The sequence below is a fragment of the Canis lupus genome, chromosome 21 (assembly GCF_011100685.1).
Source record: "Canis lupus familiaris isolate Mischka breed German Shepherd chromosome 21, alternate assembly UU_Cfam_GSD_1.0, whole genome shotgun sequence".
In the NCBI taxonomy this organism is placed as follows: domain Eukaryota; kingdom Metazoa; phylum Chordata; class Mammalia; order Carnivora; family Canidae; genus Canis; species Canis lupus.
Window position 1 is genome coordinate 31,905,726 of NC_049242.1, and position 21,498 is coordinate 31,927,223.

At 53.6% G+C, this 21,498-nt stretch overlaps 2 protein-coding genes across 14 annotated transcripts in view; one reads left to right on the forward strand and one right to left on the reverse strand.

Moving 5' to 3' along the window:
- Positions 1-21,498, forward strand: part of PPFIBP2 (PPFIA binding protein 2) — a 170,079-nt gene that overhangs the window by 144,191 nt on the left and 4,390 nt on the right. For 11 of the 12 annotated variants that reach the window (XM_038568934.1, XM_038568941.1, XM_038568937.1 and 8 more), the window contains 2 exons: positions 1,465-1,530; positions 2,816-8,573. In XM_038568934.1, the coding sequence (XP_038424862.1) occupies positions 1,465-1,530; positions 2,816-2,887 (138 nt within the window). In that variant the 3' untranslated portion in view covers positions 2,888-8,573. Of the gene's footprint in view, positions 1-1,464; positions 1,531-2,815; positions 8,574-21,498 lie in introns of those variants that run through there. The other variant, XM_038568938.1, reaches the window with a different exon arrangement.
- CYB5R2 (cytochrome b5 reductase 2) lies at positions 4,480-15,054 on the reverse strand. 2 transcript variants are annotated; one of them, XM_038568947.1, is made up of 9 exons: positions 14,903-15,054; positions 13,593-13,733; positions 13,246-13,318; positions 10,654-10,760; positions 10,261-10,390; positions 9,582-9,665; positions 8,772-8,857; positions 7,456-7,555; positions 4,480-6,570 (listed from the first exon to the last, which is right to left on the reverse strand). In XM_038568947.1, the coding sequence occupies exons 1-9, from the start codon at positions 14,921-14,923 to the stop codon at positions 6,398-6,400; spliced, it is 915 nt and encodes a 304-aa protein (XP_038424875.1). In that variant the 5' UTR covers positions 14,924-15,054; the 3' UTR covers positions 4,480-6,397. The 2 variants fall into 2 exon arrangements, with proteins under 2 accessions (XP_038424875.1, XP_038424876.1); XM_038568948.1 differs by lacking the exon at positions 13,593-13,733 and having other exon boundaries at positions 14,903-14,969.

A 21,498-nucleotide genomic window follows, 5' to 3' on the forward strand; every position in this document is an offset into this window, starting at 1 on the left:
CCTTGGCCACGTGCACACTCAGCATTTGCAAGTGTCGTGGATGAGGGGGCGGGGGCCGAGGGACCCCCATACCCTGTTCGCTCCAGGCTCCACCTCCCTCTGTGCTCAGTGACTCTAGGGCACATCTGTCGCGCAGACCCCAAAGCTGGTGTCCATTTCGGCGGCATGAGCCACCTAGGGGGTAGAGGGGGAGACAAAAAAGCCGCCTTGTGGAAATAGCCTCTGTTCTTTTGTGTGGTTTGTAAGCTTCTCTGTTATTGACCTGGCTGGGCCCCTAACTGCTGCAGGGGTTGGCCTGTTGGCAGAACAGGAACTGCCCTGGCCTCCCGATTTAGAGGCTGGCTAACTGATAATGGCTCTTCCAGATGGGCCTTGTCTGGACGAGGACTGAGGGAGAGACACATCCTGCCAGTCTGGGTTCCTGCTCAGGAGATTCCAGGTTGCCCAGGGCAGGTTTTGGCACTGCCGGGTCCCCTGGGCCCCATCGGAACTGTCTGGTGGCAGGGGCAGGGCTTGGTGGCCCCATCGAGGGCACTCTACATCTGTCCCAGATGGAGACAAGGCTGAGATTTGCTTCTTAAACTATCAGCAGCCCCAGGGATGGGCGATGACCTCCTGGCCCCGCTGAAGTCAACCACTGAGAACTGGATGGGCTCTCCAGCTGGCACAGCTGGTGCTTGATCCCAGTGCCCGGGACACTGAATGGCAGGTGCTCCTCAGGGCTGGTAGCTGGGTGTCACTGCTGTTGAGCCCCAGGGTAGGCTCTGTCCCTCATTTCCTACAATGTCCTGGGAAGAGTGTCTCTGCATGCACCTGTTTGCAAACCCTGCATGGGATTATGTCACTAAATCTCTGTGCAGCCTCAAGCGAGGCCTGTCACCCTTCGTGAGCCTCAATTTTTCCACCTGGAAAATGAGAGATTATACTTGAAGCCCTCGGAGGACGCTTCTAAATCTCCAATGTCTACGTAGGCTTAGGGAAAAGGGAGTGGACCAGCATTACCTGAGGAGTAGGAGGGGAGGCAAGGGAGGCTCCTAGCAGGGAGGAAGCTCTATGAGCATCTCCCTAAGGATGCCCACCCATACCGGTACTGGGGCATGGGCACATGGGGTCCTGCTGTCGCTGGGAATGGTCAGTGTATTCAGCATCCTGAGGCCTTCCTTCCCACTGTTTTTTGCTCCTGGAAATAGCTGGAGCGCCAAGCATGTGTGGAAAGGCTGCTTCTGACAGGCCGTGTCTGTCCTTCTCCTGTGCACCCTCCGTGTTGGTGCCAGGGTGGGCCTCAGGATACTGGAAGCTCCGCCCTTCCCCAAGACAGAAACAGCATGTGCTCTGCCCACCTGTCACTCCTCAGGGCCTGGCCCCCCGCTCTCACCCACTCCCCCAGGACAGGACTTGCATGCCATCCCTGTGAATCACAAGCTGACTCCATGTGTGCTGACCAGGCTGCTGCCCGTTTTACAGATGGCACCTTCGGAAGGCACCGTGACGCAGATAGGGCTCCTCTCCCAAGACATTCACCGCCTCACGGTAGGATTCTGACCCTCTCTTCACAGTAGACCAGGTGCCAGGGTGACCCCATGAGTCTGGTGTAGTGGTGCCCAAGGCCTGAGATACCCTCCGCCTTCCCCCAGTCCCAAACCTGTGTCATCAGTGCCTCTGCTAGGAATTTGATGGGTGGTGCTGGGCCCTGTGGCCTGAGCTGGAACCAGCTCTGAAGTGGAAAGCCTCCCAGAGGCTGGCCTGCTGTGCTGCTGAGCCTTGAGCTGGGCCTTGAGCTGCTAGGAGCAGTGAGAAAGAAGGGTCATGGGCCTTGCGCTGAACCCAGCTGAAGCATGCCAGGTCTCAGTCCTCTCCAGGTTCAGGGCTGCAGAGGAAAGCAAGATGCTTGGCAGTTCTGGGTCACCTGCCTGGTGTAGCCCAGTGCCCGGGCCTCCTCTCTGGCCTGGTGGACACTGCTCCGGCCTCTCTGCCCATGAGACACATGTAGTTTATGCCACGCCTCTGGCCTCATGGATCTCACGGGCACATGGATGCATCTGGTGTGCCTCGTAAGGAGGCGGAATGGTGTCGGTGAAAGAAGCCTCTTTGGAGTAAGGCCAGCATGGTTCAAGCTCCTGCTCTGCCTCTTACTAACTCTGGGACGTCAGGCAAGTCACTCTCTCTCCCAGCCCCGGCTTAGTTATCTGTAAAGTGAGGCTAATAGTAGGCTCCTGGCAAGGCTTACAGACCGACAACAGCCGGGAGTAAAAGACCAGCCACAGAGTAGATTCCCATTATTGAGGCCCTGTACTTCCCGATGCCTATTAGGTCCTTGACAGTCCTTGACGGTCCCACCACTGAGCCCACTGGCTGTAGCATCTGCCCATGTTGTGGCCTCTGTCACCATCCTTCGCTCACTGATCTCGGCACATTAAGAAGGCTGTATCCAAGGACAAGATAGAAGCGTGTGTAGAGGGGGGTGGGGGGACAGTAGACTCCCTGAATGGAAATGGGATTTTTATTCAACTGGTTTTTCTTTTTTTCTTGGCTCACCTACTGAAGTGAAGGCACCCTACCTTGCCCTCATCACCACTAGTAGGCTTTGGGTGGTCTTCAAACAGCAACTTCACCTCTAAGGAGGCGTGAGCAGTGTATTGCCTTGATAGTGCAGTCTATTCTGGTTTCGTCCGTGGGGTCCCTGAAACCCCATGAACTTGGAGGGTGCCGGCGTCAGACGGGACCACACCCAGGGTCCACTGCTTCCCACGTAGCTGCCGCAGGGCAGCCTTGACCAAAACCCTGTCCCACTGCCCCTTGGGCTGTGTCCTTTCAGACCCTGCTGAGCCAGGACCAGCTGCTGAACGACTCTCGCCTGGCCGCGCCCAGCTCGGAGGACTGGAGATGACTTTCTTCATGGCCGAGAGCCCAGAGAGGCACACGCGGGGGCCCCGAGTCTCGGCGTCAAGGGGGAGCAGGCCCAGCCACCTGCAGGCCCAGACGGGCTGGCAGGACATCCCAGACGGGGCGCTGCCGGGAGCGCGGAGAGCGGTGGACAGACGCCGGGAGGTGGCCCCAGGGGCCCCGTGTTTTCACCCGTGCTGTGCTGAGGGACGCAGCTTTTTACCTTTTGTACTTTTATACGTGGGCTGCACCCCACTTCTGGCGGGGGGGGCGGTGAGACGTCGGCACAGACTGCATGGCTCCTGCTCTTCCTGGTGACATTTGGGAGGTTCTTACGCCAAAGGGGAAGGGCAAGGAGTTCATAAAAGCTCTGCTGGGAGAAAATTCTGAAAAAAACTGTTGGGCAGTCCCGGGGCGGCTGCGCGGGCTGCAGGATGGGAGCGCTCCGGGGCTGCGGCCACCCAGTAGGCCGGGGGCACCTCCGTTCACAGGACCCTGGCCCGGGGTCGGGTCTGGGTGAGCCCCGGGAAGGAGCAGGGCCCCTCTGCCCTCGGCCCTGACCGTCCGCGTCCTACCCTCCTGTGCACCGGGGTGTCAGGTTGTCAGTGCTGCTGGGCCTCCTCAGTTGGGGGCAGGGGCGGGTACCCCCTGGGCACCCCCACCCTGCACACTGCAGCGCGGGCTCCGCAGAGCAGTTGTCTGGTCAAACAGCTCCCCCCAGTGGATGAGCCAATGTTTCCACCACAGCTGGCCAACACACAGCAGCCTGGGGGGGGGGGTCCCCTACCTCAGGGAGAGGCCCAGTGCCCCAAGCCATACCGACCCTCCCATTCTCCCCCTCATGGGGCTGTCACAGCTCACAGCTCGGGCCTCCTCTCTCCTCTGCTCCCCAAAGCTGGTCCCTGCTTGCTCCACCACGTCCCCAGCTGCTCCCCTCTGTCCCAGAGTGGCCTTTCCAAAGCACTGCTTTAATCCCGTTACCTTTCTGCTAAGAACTCAGTTCTAGAATCCAGAGAGGACTTTTCAAGAGCCTTAGCTGCACCCACGGCCCTTCTGAATCTTCAGCCTCACGAACCCCCTCTGTAGCCTGTGTGCCCACCTCCTCCTCGCTGTAGCAGGTCTTTGCCCCCTTGGTCCCCGCTTCACAAGGCCAAGTTCTGCCTGTCAAGGCCCAGCAAGACCCCGCTTCCTTCAGGAAGCCCTCGCTGATGCGTTGGTTGGAGGTCCCTGGGCCCCGCTGCGCTGTCTGCCCTTCAGCCGAGCCCCCCCCAGGACCCCCTGAAGTAGTGTGCCTTTCTCCCTTCGCACAGCCACACTCAGCACGCACACACCGAGCACCTGCTGTGGGCACACTCCCGTACAGCCCGGAGTCAGAACAAACCCTGGTCCTCGAGCTGCCCAGGCACTCCATGCTGCCACGCTCCCCATCCCCTCGCCCCTCCGTGTGTGCAGGCTAAGCGTGTTCCATGCTGGGCCAAGCAGAGCTGGAGATACAGGCATGAGTGTCAAGGTCCTTGTCAGAGGGCGCTGCCAAGGGGTCGGGGGTACACCTCTGTTTCAAACAAGTGTGCGCTGAAAGTTACAGATGCTCCGACAGAAACTAGTTGTCATTTTTAATGGCGAGCTGGGGCAGGGGACAGGGAAGGCTTCCAGGAAGAGGGGCTACTTGGTTTTCAGCGATGAATCTGGTTCCCCAAGTACACCAGAGCAGGAAAAGGTGCTCCAGGCAAATGGCCTTGGAACATCCCAGTACATCCTAGCAAGTGCCCAAAGTTGCTAAGACTAGAGCAGAGTTTCCCAGCCTCTGCACCATTGTCACTTAGGGCTGGGTAATTTGTTGTGATGGCGCCTGTCTGCTGTGTTGTAGGATGGTGAGCAGCACCCTCTACTCCCTAGACCCCAGCAACACCCCTCCTCTGGTTCTGATAAAAATGTCTTCAGATTTTGCCAAATGTTCCCTGGGGGACAAAACTGCCCCTCATTGAGAACCACTGGGGCCACAAAATGGGGTAAAAGTGGGAAGCCCAGGGAAGGAAAAACCTGGTGATGTCAAGCTGGAGTCAGATCAGGACAGGCCCTGTGAGCCAGGTCCCTGTGAGGACATGGGTGGCCAGGTGGGAGCTGATGAAAGCAGGGGACAACGCAGGGTAAAATCTGTGTTAGAGAAAAACATGAGGGTGGGCTCTTACTCCTCATACTGTGCCCAGTGGAGTATCTTTCCCCAAGCAGGGCTTTGCTGAGGGTGCACTGAATACACAGATGGGTAAAGGCTTGCAGCCTCTCACCCCCATGCCCCCCTTCCTGCTGCACCCCATGCTCCCTCTGTGAGACCACCCATAGGCAGGGCACAGCTGCACTCAAATGAGTTCTCTAGAGCTGGCTCACCCTCTTCTGTGCCCCTCACACATGCACGTGCACACATGCACACACCCAGTGACACCCACTGCAGCAACAATACTACAATACCAGTTATTGCGGAAAGGGAATGACTTGGAATTAAATGCCCAGGTCTGAACCCAGTTTCTCCACCTTCTGTTGGAATGACCTGGGGACAATAACTTTGTCTTAGAGCCTCTCCTCAGCTGTAACTTGGAGAACAAAATCCCCATGGAATCTCTGGCTTGTTATGAGAACGATAGGAACTAAAGTGCAGGAAGCGTTTACCTGCTCGCAGGTAACGGAGCAGCGCGTCAGCCTGGCAGCGGACAGCCAAGGACGTGGTGGTCATTGTATCGCTTGGGTTTAGCAATGGGAAGGATTGCGGGAATAACTCCTGGAGCCTAGTCTCATTTGCAGGTTCAGATGCTTCTGTGCTAACCACCACCCGCTGCCAGATCAGAACAGGACTTGGCATTCAGAAGCTGCTAAGAAACCCAGGGCTCTTGCTTCCCTCTGTTGTGCAAAGCACAACAACAACGGCTGGAGCCCGCCTGCCCTGTGGATTCACGATGGCCCTAATGCCTTTTAACACCATTCCCATTTCAAGGGTCTCCTACAAAAGAAGGAAGAGTGCACATGGAGGGTGCCCGGCCCTCTGGTAGGTCTGACTTTAGAACACTCTGGAGAGGGGAGAGTTGAAGAGAGTTACTGGGAGTTGATATGACCACACTTGGGTTCTTCTGGAATTTTCTGGTTTTGCCAGTTCTGATCTCCCTGGGACACACAGAAGGCTGTTCCCATGTAGGGCTGGCCAAGGCCCTCCAACTGCCTAGCTGGACCCCCAGAGAGCCACATGTCCTGAGCTATGTGCTTTGTCCTGAAGTTGATTTCATTACACTTTGGGGAAAGACACTGAAATGGAATTCCTTCAAGCCTCCCAAGCTAGGAGGCCTCTGAAAGCAGTCTGCTTCCAGCCCCTTGAACTCTGCTTAGGCCCACGCCCAAGAGAGGAGCCATGTGCCCCCGGTGCATTACAAGGCACTTGTGAACACATCCCTGTTTAATGCTGTGAGGCGGGACTCACTCTGAAATAGATGAAAGGGACCAGGCAAATTTGCTTGGAGCAAGGAAGGTATTAGTAAGTGAAAATCATCTCCTTGGTATAACCCAGTTTCTCCAGGTTAGGATGAGCAGCTGTCTGGATCAGGGGCATTGGGCCACACACCAGGATGAGCGTGGACTGCCCCGGAGGAGGGAGGTGCTCCTTGATCATGTTGGCGGTGATGTAGCCTGAGCTGTACTTCCAGCCTGAGAGTAAGCAGTAGTAGAAAAAAGCTGTGAGGGTGCCAGGTGAAGCCCCTGACCCCAAGCCTCCTGCCACCCCCCTCCCAAAGAGGCAAGGCTGCTCTCCAACACTTAGAAGTCTACACTGTTGTTCTCTGCAGAAGTGGGGAAGTTGAAGACGCGGGAGGGCCCAGGAAGCTGTCTTCACTATGGACCCCAAACCCCACGCTCACTCTGGGACTCTGAGGCCCCCAGGTGGTGTCTGATGCACCAAGCATGGTCAGGGATGGAGGACACTACAGTGAGGTGCAGTGTGAATCAAGACCTTGAGTTGGGACTGTGCCTGGTGGAGCAGGCCTCGGGGCTTGTGGTTTGGTTGGGGGGGCACCCTCTTCTGGGCAGTGAGCTATGTGACAAGGCTGGCACAGCTCATGAGGTAGGAGGGGCAGCCATGGAAGGCACAGGGCATGGGTGGCAGCTGGGTGCTGGCTAGGGTTGTAGCAGTGGGCTGGAGCTCATCATATGAGGACTGCTGTCCAGGAGAGGCTGGGTGGTAAGGGGGCATGGGGTCCATGGCCATATTAGATGCAGGGAGTGTGAATTCTCTGGGATGCCATGTCGAGTGTAGCATGGAGTCCTCAGTGTCCCTCGAGAACCTCCCGAGGTTCAATGTGCATATGGAGTGTTGCTGAGCTATCACACGCCTGCCCTTGATGGCCCTTACAAACAGGTTGTTCCAAATCCTCTCTCCCTCAAGTTCCCTCCATTTCCTGTGCGGAGACAGAGCTGAAGGTCTCAGCTCCCCCTCCCTCCCAGCACAGTCCTAAGAAGCAAACAAACCCAGGGACTACTTCCTGAGGTGGGTCAAGGGTTGGAGCTAAACCACAATGGGGACAACAGGGAGCGTACCAACAGGAGGCCTGTCCAGGGTGTACCACAGGTCAAACTGGTCCGGGTGAGTTCTGGCAACTTCTTCAAGCTCCCGTCTCACCAAGATATCCTCCTCTGTCTAGAAAAGAAGCCCCATGAGCAAAGCCTCACCAGGGCTGGACCGCTTGTTCCCCACACTGGGCACCTGGGCCAGCCCATTTCTGCCCAAGCTGCCCCCACTCAGTGGGAGTGCTCTCACCCCACCCAGAACTTCTGGGGCAAAGGTTCTGTGGCAGCTCCTGCACCACCAGCCCTCTTTCCTGTGGGTGGAGGAGGTGGAACCTCCCGCAGAGGCGATGACTGCCTTCCAGCTGGAAGACCAAGCAGGGTGGCCTCACTCAAGGTTCCCAGCACTCCACCACCCCATCTACACTGAGCACCAGGTATGGCCACCCAGCTGGAACTCAGATGGAATCAGCCTTGTGTGCGCCCGGGATCTTCTGTGAAAAGTGCAAGCGGTAAAGGCAGTAACATATGAGGTACCACCTAACGTAACAGCACTGGAGAGCTAAAGCAGAGGAACACAAAGGTTGGAGCTTCATTTGGGAAACGGGAGCAAAAACCAAAGAAACTTCTCAGGAGCTCAGAGGTACTGCACAGAGGACCTGGATCTTAAAACTCTTCACGATTCTTAATGCCAGCAATTCCACTTCTGGGATTCTACTTAAGAAAATAACCTAAAAGGCAACAGGCCTAGGCAATATCATTCATTTGGTCCTTTACAACTGTGAAAACTGGAAAAAAAAATGTGAATGCAGAAGTTAGAGTAAATTATGGTACAACTTGATACAGACAAAAATAGAGTTTTGATGGGAAGAAAACGCTTGTGTGGTAATACTGAGTGAAAAACCAAAGCAATATATAACTAATTGTAACTATATGGCACGTATAAAGAAAAGACAGAAAAGATGTCGAATATTTATATACTTCCGTATTTCCTGAAATTTCTACTGCAGGCATCTATGATGTTATACGCAGAAAAACAGAACTACACATTAAGAAAGGAAGGACAGCTTAGTTCATAGGGGGATGGGGCAGACAGTTAAAAAAATAAATGAGAAATCAGGCCTGGACTTAAAAAAAAAAAAAAAAAAAAAGCCAAAAACAAGTGGGAAACCAGGCATAGACTCCTTCACTCCTTCACAGCCACCCCTGGCCGAGCCCACAAAGCACCCCTGTGGCTACAGACACCCCAGCAGCTAGAGCTCAAGCAGGGGAAGGACAAATGCGAGGTGCCACTCAGCAAACATTCCAGCCTACCGCTCCGAGCTTGGGTTCCCCTGGGCAGAACTGACCTGGTTGGCAAAGATGAGGGACATCCTGGTCCTGTCGTTGGGGTTCTTGGTGATGTGGCGAATGAGCTGCAGCATGGGCGTGATCCCTGGAACAGCAGCAGGCAGGACACAGCTAGGGGCTCTCCCCCCTCTCCGATGCCCACAAGCCCTGGCCTGCAGGCCCTTAACAGCTTCCTTAGCTCCAATCCTACTTTTCTCGTGCCTGCCCCCAAAGCTCAAAGTGGAAAACTGCCCTGCATTTTGGTTTTCCCTTCTAACACAACAGTAAGTCCAAAGCCCTTTCTCGTGTTCACGTGGCAAGATGGAAGGAGCACTGGCTCTGAACTGGCTGCGTTTCACACCCAGCCTCCCCACTTGCCGTCTGAGCAGGGTGAGTGCAGTGCCTGTCTGAGCTCTTTAGTGTCCATGTTTGTACAACAGAATTAACGACAAGTAAATGTGGTTGTTTTTAAAGCGCCTATTATGGTGCCTGGCACGTTGTAGGCATCCGTACACATTGGTTCTATTCTCTCAGATATTTATTTTCAAGGGATGAGGAGTATCAGGCTTGACCTGGATCCAAGAGCCCTTGGGGGACCATGTTTGGGCCTATTTGGCTCGATCCCCAGACTCCTCCATGTTCCCCGGCCTGACTTCCTGGGCTAGCCACCCTGTTGGGTCAGGGGAGCAGGGCACGTGGGGTCAGTTTCCAGGCCTGTCATCAACCCTGCACCCGCATCTAAAACAGCCATGGAAGGATCTCCTCTAGGATCAAATGACTCCTAAGTTCCAAAGGCCCACCCTGTGGACAAAGCCCCAGAAGCCTCTTACCTGTGCCCCCAGCAATCATTCCCAGGTGACTGACCAGCTTCTTTTCAGGCTCACTTGTTTTGTATGGCTTGATTGAAAAGTTCCCTGGAAACAAAGAGGACCCCTCTGACTTCTGGAGCTCTTGCCTGAGAACTTGCCAAAGATCACTGGCTCTTCTTGGGACTCCCCGGTGGAAAGTCCACTCGAGGAAGTGGCCACACCATTCTCAACCAGAGAAGCGAGTCAAGGTGGCCCCTCCACCAGCCCCACTGCCCTGGTGCATGAAGTGGAAATAGACCCTGGGCTTCCTTGAGGACTCACTGAGCCTCTTCTTCGGAGGGAGGAGGGAGGCCTCACACAGCACTCTGCCACCGCAGTGAGTGAGCGAGTCAGTGGTGATGTGTGCATAAATAAACGAGTGTGGATGTCATCCATCCATCCACTGTGCAGCATCAGGAGGCACCTTTTATGTATCAGGCATCGTGCTGGAGATCCAGTCTCCATGAGGAAACACCCCAGCACTCCCCTGCCTTAATGAAGCTACAATCTCATCAAGTGTGTGTGCTATGAGTGAACCTATGAAGACTTAAGGACAAGTCCACAGGACCCAACCCTGAGAAGTTTTCTACAACAATGGAACAACCACAGGAATCTTCTTCCTTCCAGCAGGAGGCCCGGTGTGATACTCCCACCCCCCTACCTGGCCCATTATAGAAGAGGCGACCAGTTGGCCCTCGAAAAAGGATGGTGTCCCCGATTTTCATGTTCTCCAAGTACTGAGTCATCTTCCCCCCTTCTGGATAATTGGGGTGCACATTTTTGAAGTAGACCTGAAAAATAAGGCAGCCTGATTTTTATACCGTCAGACCTGAGACCACAGCTGCATACAATTCAAAATTCCATTTGCCACTGGAGAAAATCCTTGGCATTCACAGTTGCTCTAAGCACCCCTGAAGACTTCACCAAGTCATCAGCTGCACAGTTAAATGACCCTTCTGGAAAGCCCTTCCCAGGGTATGTGTCCCTTCTCCACCCTACCACCTTTAATAGGTGTGTGAGGGTGAAGCAGCTGGACAGGGTGGGCCCCACTTACCTTTATAATCAAGTCCACAAAGCCTCGGTCATCATCACTGGACACAGGCGTGTAAGCCCTGACCACCATAACGCCATCAATTTTGGCCAAGAGATGGACATAGTTACCTACGGAAAAGGCCTCCAATGTTAAATCTGAGCACAGCTAGCCTCAACAGGACCCGGGGTTCCCATAAAGGACTGAGCTTCAGGGAGGTGAACACACAGTCTGGCAGGGTGCCCAGGAGCAGGGCCAACCAGGGAGGGGCCTCAAACCAGGACGCCTGGGTCCTAGGCATGCTCTTGTCACGCTGCATACTACCCTGGGCAAGTCACTTGACCCCTCTGGGTGGGTGGCGATGACATGCCTGCCCTGCCTCCATCCCAGTGGAGCTGTGAGCTTCACGTGCATGCTTACTGTGTCAAGGGACTCTCCAGAACAGGAAGAGCTTGGTAATGTTGGAGGCTGAGTATCAGAAGTAACAGAAAGGTGTATTTCCCTTTTAGAGCAAAATATGTTGCCTTCACAAAATCATTTCTTCCTGAGCTGGGTGGATCACTGCGGTCTGTGAACGAATCACGGCCCCCCCTGTCTGCCTCGTGCTGCCCAGCACAGGGCCAGCCTAGGCTCACAGGCACGCTGGTCCCAGGACTTGGACACCACAGACCAGGAGTTCTACTGTGAGTACTGTGTCTTCCGGGCCTATGGCTCTGCTTGGGGGGCAGCAGTAAAGTTTTGAGCCACGGAATTCTGCTCCTCCGGCGTGGAACCAAATGGACCAGGGATGGCCACACAGCCGTGGATCATGTCACTACACCCCAGTGCCCCAGGATGGGCGGGGCCGCTCAGGTCGCTGCTGGATCTGAAGTGGGACACTTCGGTGACCACAGCAAAGAGTGGAGCGGGCAGGAGTGCCAGCAAGAGCTGCCAGGAGACAGAGGCAAGACGAAGCTCTGTGCCATCAGAGGGAGTAGAAACTGATGCGGGAAAGATGGGACATGCAGCTGGAAAGGGAGACGGGGGAGAGAGAGAGAAGGAGAAGGGGGAGAGGAGCTGCTTGGGAGTGTAAGCCCTGGGAGTCCCTGCCGCCGTCTCTGAGGAGGCCCTGAAGCCTGAGCTACAAATGCTCCAGGTTAAGAAGGGCCAGGACTTGGGCACCTGGTGGCTCAGCAGTTGAGCGTCTGCCTTTGGCTCAGGGTGTGATTCCGGGGTCCTGGGATCCAGTCCCGCATCAGGCTCCCTGCGGGGAGCCTGCTTCTCCCTCTGCCTCTCTGTCTCTGTGTCTCCCATGAATAAATAAAATCTTTTTTTTAAAAAAAAAAAAAGAACAGGCCCTATACCAGAATTAAGTTGAAGGAAAGAGACAGAAGAAAGGACAGGCCTAGCGACTCTGGCTGTGGCCTGGCTGTGCATCCAGAACAGGCAGAAATAAATGCCTGAGGCAGCTTCCTCCTGAGAACAAAGGTGAACCTGGAGACCTCAGAAAGGCTCTTTCAGATGCAGCCAACCTGGGCGCAGTTCCCGAGAAAATGGGGCTGCCCTAGTGGGCCCCATATCCCACCTACTTCATTTCAGCTGAGCTGGGAAGCTCTTGTAGCAGACTCTCCGAGAAGCCTCTGAACTGCCTCTGCACCGCCTACACCAGGGTGAAGGAGGGCGTGAGTGACAGCAGATTCTAAGAAATTCTATTTCTCATTGTCTTTCATTCGTTTAGCCTTCTGGGCAACAGGACTGACCTCACAGGCCAGGCAGAGGGCTGGAAGGCAGGCTGACACCGAGCTCTCATGAACGGAGACAGAGAAAGCAGGAGGCTCAGGGGCCAGGTGGGTAATTTCATGACCTGACAGGAGAAGTCAAGGTCCTGCGTCCTACACACACAGGACAAGTAGGTCATGGATTAGGGTCTCCACCAGACTGGCAAGCAGCACTGACAGTCTGTACAGAGCTCTGAATCCCCAGGCTGTGGACCCAGCAGAGGTTTTCCACTTTCCTAAGGGGGACTTGGGCATCTGGTGGTGTCACAAACTAGAAGTGGGATAACTCAGAGTCTAGGACCACTAGGACTGGTTATTCACAATGGTCCCTCCTTGTGTGGGTCTGAGGTCCCTGCTGAAAAGACATACCATGCAAGGAAGAAAACACCTGACTCCCTCCTGCCTCCCCACACATTTTGGGCCTTTCTCCCACCTATAGGTGACATGAGCTCCTTCCATCCCCCACACGTACAGCACTTTGCACTTTCTCAGTTTTCACATCCATCAGTCACTTTACCTTCACAACCCAAGAGGCAGGCAGGCCTGGAAAACCTCATTTCATAGGTCAAGGCTCAGAGAGGTTGAAGGACTGGCCTAAGGTTGACCAGAAGGAGCCTGTGATGAGATATTAGACCTTCTGATTCTAGATTCACTTCTTTTCCATGCTCACTTGAGACATCACTTCTGTGTCAGCCCAAATCAAACAATGAGAAAGGAAATGGACAGTCCCCAAGCCCATTTCCCTACATCTCTGAGCTCACCTATCTTAGGAAAGGTATCAGGGCAACCTCCACACCCCAGCCGAGTTGTGGAGTGCCTGCAAGGCCCAGTCCTGGTGATAACCCGAAATTCCACTCACCTATAGGAAGCCCCAAGACATGGTCTGATGAGGGCAGCCCAAAACGGAACCTCCAGGTGTTGTGGCTGATTTGCTATAAAACAGAAAACAAAGCTGGCTCTGTCAGCTTTACAAAAGCCTTTCTGGGCAACTCAGATGCCTGGGAAAGGAGCTCTACTTTGTAGTCTCCCAGCACACACACACGCGCACACACACACACACACACACACACATGCAGTGCGAGGCAAACTGGAGGGCATGAAAGGCCTGTCCCACTGCTCTGTCTTCCCAGCCAGCACATTCCCCACCACTCTTGTCCTCTTCTGTCTCACAGGCCGACAGTGGAGGGGCTGGGCTGACTCCATTACCTCCTTCTCAATCAAGGGCAGCAGGTACTTGGCTTCAGAGTCCTGTAAGGTGATCTGTTTCCTCCTTGAGTTCATGTTCCTCAGAGCCAACAGGACCACTGTGACCCCAATGACAGTGATGGCAAGGAGCAAGGATGGGTCCTAGCCAGACACAATGTGAGCAGGGCACTTCAGGTCCCGGGCAGGACAGTGCTCAGGCACAGCAGCACCCTCCCCCAAGGGCACAGAAGCTGGGCTGTGCCCAGAAAAAAAAAAAAAAAAAAAAAAAACCAGACAGAGGGAAAGGTAATAAAACAGAATGCAGGGCGCCTGGTTGCCTCCAGACGGCTGGGCGCAGGTCACGATCTCAGGGTCCTGGGATCCACCACGGCTCCCTGCTCAGCCTGCTTCTCCGCCCTCCCCATCCCCATGCACTCTCTGTCTCAAATAAATAAAATCTTAAAACAAAAGCAGAATGCAAGCTGAGCCTATGGTGGACCTGGAGGGTAAAGAGTAATCAGCTGCAAATCAGACAAGGCCAGGCCGAATTAATGTCACCAGGCCCTTCCTATTCATCGGAATAGGCTGATTCCGATGGTATATCCAAGGGTGCAAGTGTGCAAGTCCTGGGAGTCCCCTCCTTGAGGTGATGGCATTCCTTTTTTCTTTTTTTCCCTTTCTTTCTTCCTTCTTTTTTTTTTTTTTTTTTTTTTTTTGAGAGAGAGGGAGATCGAGGTGGGGGGCGGGGAATGACAGGGAGAGAGAATTCTAAGCAGACCCCACTGCCCAGCACCTTAGTCTGATGTGGGGCTCTGTCTCAGGACCCTGGGATCATGACTTGAGCCGAAATCAAGAGTGGGAAGCTTAACCCACTGAGCTACTCAGGCACCCCGGATGGCACTGCTTCTAACCCACAATCTAAAACGAATGTCCCAGCCCCCCAAGACAAAACTAATGAGGGGGATAGGCGCTGAGCCCTCCAGCAGGTGGTTGCTGCTGAGAGCTAGGTAGAGGCCGGGGCTCACTACCCCGCTACTCCCCCGACCAGGCTCGGGCGGGCTTGGGCTGCGGTGAGTACCTCCGACTTGGGGGTGCTCCGTTACCTTAGCGCCTCCCGACACACCAGCACCCTCCGGGGCAGGCGAAGGAGGCCCCGACGCTCACCTGCAGCCCCTCAGGCGGGCTCTCGGCCCCGCCCGCCGTCGGACCCCAGCGGGCCCTGTTGTGGCCCCAGAAGGACCGCGGCGCCCGGGCTCCCCGCCCCGCCCCGGCCCGCCCCGCCGGCCCTCGCCCTCGCCCTCGCCCTCGCCCGCCGCGCCCCGGGCACCCACCCGGAGGGAGACGCCGAACATGTCGTAGTGCGGCCGCCTGCTGGGCCGCGGCGCGTCGGGGCGAACGGGGCGCGCCCGCCGCTCCCCTGGCGGACCGGGAAGGCCTGGCCCACGCGCGGGCCGACGCCGGCAGAGGCGCTCCGCGGGCAACGCGCTCCCGGCCGCTCCCGCGCAACCCCCGTGACCCCTCCTCGCGCCCCGCGGCCCGCACAGCCCCCGCCCCCCTCGGCGCCCCCCGCGCCCCCCACAGCCCGCGTCCCCTCCGTGCACCCCCGTAACCCCGCCCCGCGCACACCCCGCCCCCCCGCCGGCCCCGCGGAGCAGAGCTCTCCGCCCGCGCCGCTCTGCGCGTGACCGGGGGTGCCTGGGCGCCGGGTCGCAGCGGCCGTCGGGCAGGTGTTCGTGCGTCTCCGTCCTGCCCCTCCCAGCGCTCTCTGAGCCGCCGACCGAGAGCTTCCTCTGCGCCTGGTCCGGCCTGTGCCCAGGAGGGGGGGGGGGGCGCCCCGGTGGGAGGAAGGGGATGCTGGTGAGGGAGCGGGCGGCCCCGCCGGCTCGGAGAGCACAGGAGGTCTTCGTTCGACCGCACGGTGAGCCCCTCCGGGGCCTGGCCCAGCGCGGGGTGCTTGCCCGGCGGGTGTGGAGGAGTTAGTCCTTGTTCAAAGCGCCCATCGAGCTGCTGGGAGAGAGAGCTGACAAGTACCCAACACCGGACCCGCAGGAGGCTGAATGCCAGGCATAGACGGTTATGGGGGCTCATCGCAGCACGTGTCAGAACCCGGTACGCCCCTCCATGGGTACTCCCCGTGCTGGTGGCTAAGGTAGATCCCTGCCTGCCGGGCCTGAGGGAAACAGAGAAGCCAAGAAATGGATTCCCGCCCCCGCCCCCGCCCCAGCCCCAGCCCAGCCCCCGAACACACGCCAGCACAGGCGCCTACTTAGTGGACACCTCCCTTTTATTGTAAGATATCGTCATTATTGACAATCTAATAAGCGTTCAGTGATGGCTTGTGAACCTAATAGCTGAGAAGTTTGAACATCCTTCGTATGTGTATTTCCCATGGTGCTTTTTTTTTTTTTTTTTCCTGAAAAAAAATACCTGCTCATGACTTTTGGCCGTTTTTCTCTTGGGTTGTCTTTCCTTACTAATTTTTAGGGGTCTTTTATATATCAGACACCACTTCTTTGTCAGTTATATCAGTTACAAATATTTTCTCCTGGTATGCAACTTTCTCCCCTCCCTCCCTTCCTTCCTTTTTCTCCCTTCTTTGCTTCCTCCCTCCCCTTCTCTCTGTCTTTTGATGAATTGCAGGGTTTTTTTTTCTTAAAAAGATTATTTATTTATGAGAGACATAGAGACATAGGCAGAGGGAGAGGCAGGCTCCCTGCAGGGAGCCCCATGCGGGACTCCATCCCAGGACCCCAGGATCAGGACCTGAGCCAAAGGCAGACGCTCAACCACTGAGCCACCCGGGTGCCCCTGAATTTGTAATTTCAATGTAGTCAAATACATCAATCTCCACAATCTTTTGCCTTTATGGTTAGTGCTTTGTGTGGCTTGTCTAGTCCTATGCAAGATCATAAAGATACTATTTTTTCTGACAAGACTTAAAAGTTTTTCCTTTAACAGTTACGCCTGGAACTGATTTCTGTATATGATGCAAAGCAGGGATCCCACTTAATTTTTTCCATGTGGATAATGTGTAGTGTCAGTAATATTTGTTGACTTACTCAGGCCTGGTCACTAACCTGCAATGCCACCCCTGTCATGTATCAGTTTTCACGTATGTCTGAGTCTGGTTCCGGTCTTCCTACTCCCTTTGATCTGGTGGCCCAACCCCTCTGCCAATACCATACTGCTCTAATTACAGTAGTTTATTACGACTGTTTGTGTCTTTCACTCCTACATTCTTTGGGTCTCAGTTCAAATATCACTTCTCCCTTAGAGGTGCCTAATCCAATCCTCCAATTAAGTCGATGTACACATTATATTCTATTCATGCCTTTTAACTTCAGTTTGTAATTATACATCTTGTATATTTAATTGTTAAATGGTTGACTCTTGTGTTAGTCTAGAAGTCCCATTATGGCAGAGACCTTGTTTCTCCAGGGCTGAGCACAATTGACTGTCACACGGATAACATTTAATAAATATATAATGAATGAATGAATGAATGAATGCCTCTCTGTGCTGCAACATTTAGCACATTGCCCGGCACATGGGAGATGCTCCTGGAGAAGGAGCAAGAATAGTCCTTTCCATCAGTGCCCCTTTTTTGCTTAATTTGTTTCCATAAGACATGTCAGCGGATGACATACTCTGTATCTTCCCTATTTGCTTACTCTTTTCCTCTACTACAGGGTAAGTTCCAGGAGGACAGGACTTGCTGTGTCTGGTTTAGGTCCTGTTGTTTCCCAAGCCTCCGATCAGTGCCTGGCAGTTGGTAGGGGCTCGATAAACATTTATTGAATGAATGAGTGAATGAAGAATGAACTTAATTTTCTCCCTCCGATTCAATCAGTTGTTCTTTATTTTTGGCTGTGGAATCATCGGGCACGTCAGTTTTTCCTGTGGCTCTCTTAGTGGTTGCCTCTACCCTCCATTCCCCCTTCTTATTTTCCCTCCGTGTTACCAGAGAGGCAGTAGACATCCCCCTTGGTTAACCTTTGGAGCAGGATAAAAGGCAGGCGTTTGTCTGGGCTCTCGGGAATTCCGAGAAGGCAGTGCTTCCCCTCTCTCCTTGGCACCCCTGCACACTCTGGCTGCGCCCCTTGCATGCCCACGTTCCGCCTGGTTTGGCTCATCTTTTACTACTTTGCTGAAACAGACTGTGAGCACATGTCTCGCTGTCTCAATCTGCAGCTTGGTAATAGGGCCTGGCAAAGAGGCGGTGCTCAGAGAGTGCTGAAAAAAAGAATGAATGCCTGTTGTCACTGTTTTAGGATGTAGGAGACTGCCCCACAAGACAGCTTCTCCAGTGGGGGGACCAGCCACCTTCACTACTGAGATTCCCCCAGGGCCACGTCGAAGCTCCAGGATCCTTTGCTCTCTAAACAATGTCCAGGCTGTTGTGGGCTTTTCATTAGCTTTTTGACCTTGAAAATGATTTCTTTCCATTTTGCCTCTGAACAGATGACCACCTAGTAAGTCTACATTGTGGTAGGTTGGATAATGCTCTTCCCCAAACATGCCCACATCCTAAATCCCAGAACTTGTGGATGCCGCCTTCTATGGCAAAAGGGGCTCTGTTGCTGTGAGTAACTTCAAGATCTCAAGATGAGACTATCCTGGATTGTCCGGTGGGCAGGATGTGATCGCAATATTCCTTTTAAGAGGGACGCAGCAGGAGACAAGAAGGCAATGTGATGCCAGAAGTAGCCCTTCGATGACACATTTTGAAGATGGAGGGAGTCCTCCAAACCAAGAGATGCAGGTGGCCACTGGAAGTGGAAAAAGGCAAGAGAAAGCATTCCTCCTGAGAGCCTTTGGAAGGGACCCGCCCTACTGATACCCTGACTTTAACCCAGTGGAACTGATTTTATACTCCCGGCTTCCAAAACTATAAGAGGATGATGCATTTGTGCTGTTTGAAGTCAGCAAAGTTGTGGTAATTCATTATAGCAGCGATGGTAAACTAATACACTCAATGAACTATTATTTTTATCTCATAGGGCTTGTTTGTTTATACTTGGATTTCTTCCAGGAACAGATTTCCCGTGATTTGGATCAGAAAAGCCAGGAAGTGCTCCTCCGCTCTGGTGCCAATGTTCTTGCTGCTCCGGCTGTGTGACTCCCTTCTGCTGCGAACCACCTTCCTCAGCAGCCTCCTGCTCCTGGCCGTGTCTTCAGCTTGTTTTCCTCGCCAGGCCACAAGGGCGGCCCACTCACTCCATCGCTGGCCTGTGCTTTGTGCATTGTGTGAAAATGTCATCCTGAACAAAGGATCTCAGCAGAAAAATCCCCGTTGACTGGGGCGAGCTTTATGAGAGAACACTGATGAAACACCTAACCCGCTCCAAACAGCTGATGCCATGAATGTAAAACATTGCTTGAATTGGAGTTTCCTTGGTTTTCCTCTTCAAGGATTTTAAACTAACGTGTATTGTATATTGATACCCCCACAATGCCCTGAAGGTGGGCAGAGAGCAATAGTAACACTTTGCTTTCCCGGCCTTGATTTGTATCACAGAAATGTGGCATGGGAAACCTTGCATAGGCCTGATGGAATAAGACTGTATAAAGGCAAGAGTCTTGAGACACCGGGAATGAGCCGAATTTGCCAGAAACAGGTGTGTTTGGGAAGAGTCAAAAGAACAGCTTGCAGAGTCCTCTGCCCTGTTGCCCTCCCCACACCCAGGGGGCCCCTCCTGAGCAGTTACATCTGCAGAGCTATGCCAGCAAAGCTAGTGAAGCCCTCTCCAGTGTTTACAGCAGTTGCTTCAACTCTTCCTAAACTGCATCTGTTGTGGGTGGAGGGCAGGGTCAGAGCCTCCAGAGGGTAGCAATTTGTGAGTTTGCAGCTTGGACTGTGGGGACAACAGGGAATTAATGGGGCAGCAAATGCAGTTTCTAGGGCAGAGGTCCACCTGCACAGATGGGTTTGGGCTGCTAGCCTGTGGCCAGTAGCCTCAGACCTATAACAGAGGACAAGGTGGGCCTTTAGGAAGTGGACGGGGTTGGGCAGGGTAGGGAAGTGTCCAAAAGAACAAAGGGAAGCATGTCCTTCTCCTCTTGGAACATAACCAGGACTTTGGTTGCTCATGGACTTCCAGAGACACACGTGTCTGCTATGTGGGGGCACTGGGCGAGCCTCATTACAACCCAGGGCATTATTTATAAATGTGTGATTGAGGACAGTAGGAAACACTTGAGTCTGACCACATTGATTAGAGTGCCGGATTCTGTGGACGGCTCTACCATGGGTCTGTGGTTAAGCAATCTACGGCCCGAGCCATTGTCTTATAGTCTATCCTAAAGATAGATAGTATTAACATGATATATGTCTGTATGGAGCCTGAGAGAAGGGAAATCAGACAGAAGGGCTGCACCACTTATTTGGGCAAAGGACTTGGTCACTGAGCTTCAGTTTCTTCATCTGTAAAATTAGGGTCAATAATACTGCCTACTTCTCAGGTTTATTGAGAGGCTTGTAAGAAATAATGCATATAAGTGGTTTGGCCCAGAGTACATAATAAATGCTGACTCCTATTAGCTCTTACCTATGCAATCACCTGAGTTAGGGACCTGGGAGTCATTTCTGTATGTGTGATTTTTTTTTCTTTCTTCCATTTTAAACCTAGTTGGTCATCCAAGCTTGTTGATTCCGTAACACAGTGTTTCTTGAACCTGTTTTTCCCTCCTGTCACTCTTGTAGTCCCCATCACATTTCTTCTGGCCTCTCGTTTCTATGAATCTCTTCAGCTGTTTCCTGCCTCCATTCTCTCCTGCCATCCATCCATCCTGTTGACTTCTGCCAGATTAATAATTCGTCTTTAGTACAAGTCTGATCTTTTTCTTTCTCCTCCACACTCAAATGGCAATCATTCCCATCATCTGACCATAAGACAGAGTCCAACCTTCTTTCTACCCATCACAGCTGGGATTTGAGCTGTAATTTCAAATAATCTCCCTTCAGTTCCCCCTGCCAAAGCACCAGCCACACAGAACTGCACTTTTTGCCTTAGTCTTTCTGATCCTTCATTCCTGCCAAGCTTCCCTGAATGGAATGCCTTCCCTTCTCTGCTTCCCTGAAAAGCTTCTGATTCCTTCAAGAGCCAGCATACATGTCTAATCCTGAACTAGGCCTTCCCTGATACTCCTAGGAAGCCACTCACTCCTCCATGCTCCGTCTACACTAATGCTCACATCTGTTATAGCATTTCTCCCCCTGTACTGGGGCAGCTGAACATGGCTCTCGAAGCCTTTGAGCGAAATCAGGGGTTGGGTTTTATTTGCTTTTGCATCCCCACCTAACTATACGTTCAATGAGAAGATAGTGCTCAATGAAGACTTGTGCATGACCATATAAAAGAATGAATGAAATGAGTGATTGATCATACGGTAGGGGAGGGTGGCACAGCACCAGAGTGGTGTGGAATTGGCCACTGGTTCTCCAAGACAGGTGACATGGGGGTAGGGGAAAAATCACCAGGCTTATCTGAACTAGGTCCATGCTCTGTCTCACATAGCAGTACGTGACTCTCACTTCAATTTTATAAGCCTCAGTTTCTTTTCTTTTTCTGGGTATGGGGTAAGTCCTCACCTTTTCACACCACATGGGCAGTGTGAGAAGCAATTGATGGAGGTGTAAGAGGAAGGAGTCTGTGAAGTACCGCAGGCTATAAGGTTTCAAAGATCCTTGTGTGAGGGCTCGTTGCAGCCCCAGATGACTGCCCCCAGCCCATGGCTGTGCACACCCTGGAGGCAGGCAGCCCTTGGCTTCTCTCAGGCAGATGGATGAATGTATGAATTAAACTGAAGCAGATTGGCCAGCTGCAATGATGCCAAATCATTCCACAGTGATGCTGTAGGAGGTAGGGTGCAGTACAATGTGCTTGATGGACCTTTTCTGGTAAGACAAAAAAGGAGCCTTAAATAG

What these genes read in the sequence shown, in the direction of transcription:
- CYB5R2 (XM_038568947.1), bottom strand. Translation starts at nt 14,923, where the DNA reads ATGTTCGGCGTCTCCCTCCGG. An exon ending in TGCCCTTGATTGAGAAGGAG is followed by an intron (nt 13,319 to 13,592) that starts GTAATGGAGTCA and finishes TCTGTTTTATAG; the next exon opens with CAAATCAGCCACAACACCTG. An exon ending in TTGTGGACTTGATTATAAAG is followed by an intron (nt 10,391 to 10,653) that starts GTAAGTGGGGCC and finishes CTTATTTTTCAG; the next exon opens with GTCTACTTCAAAAATGTGCA.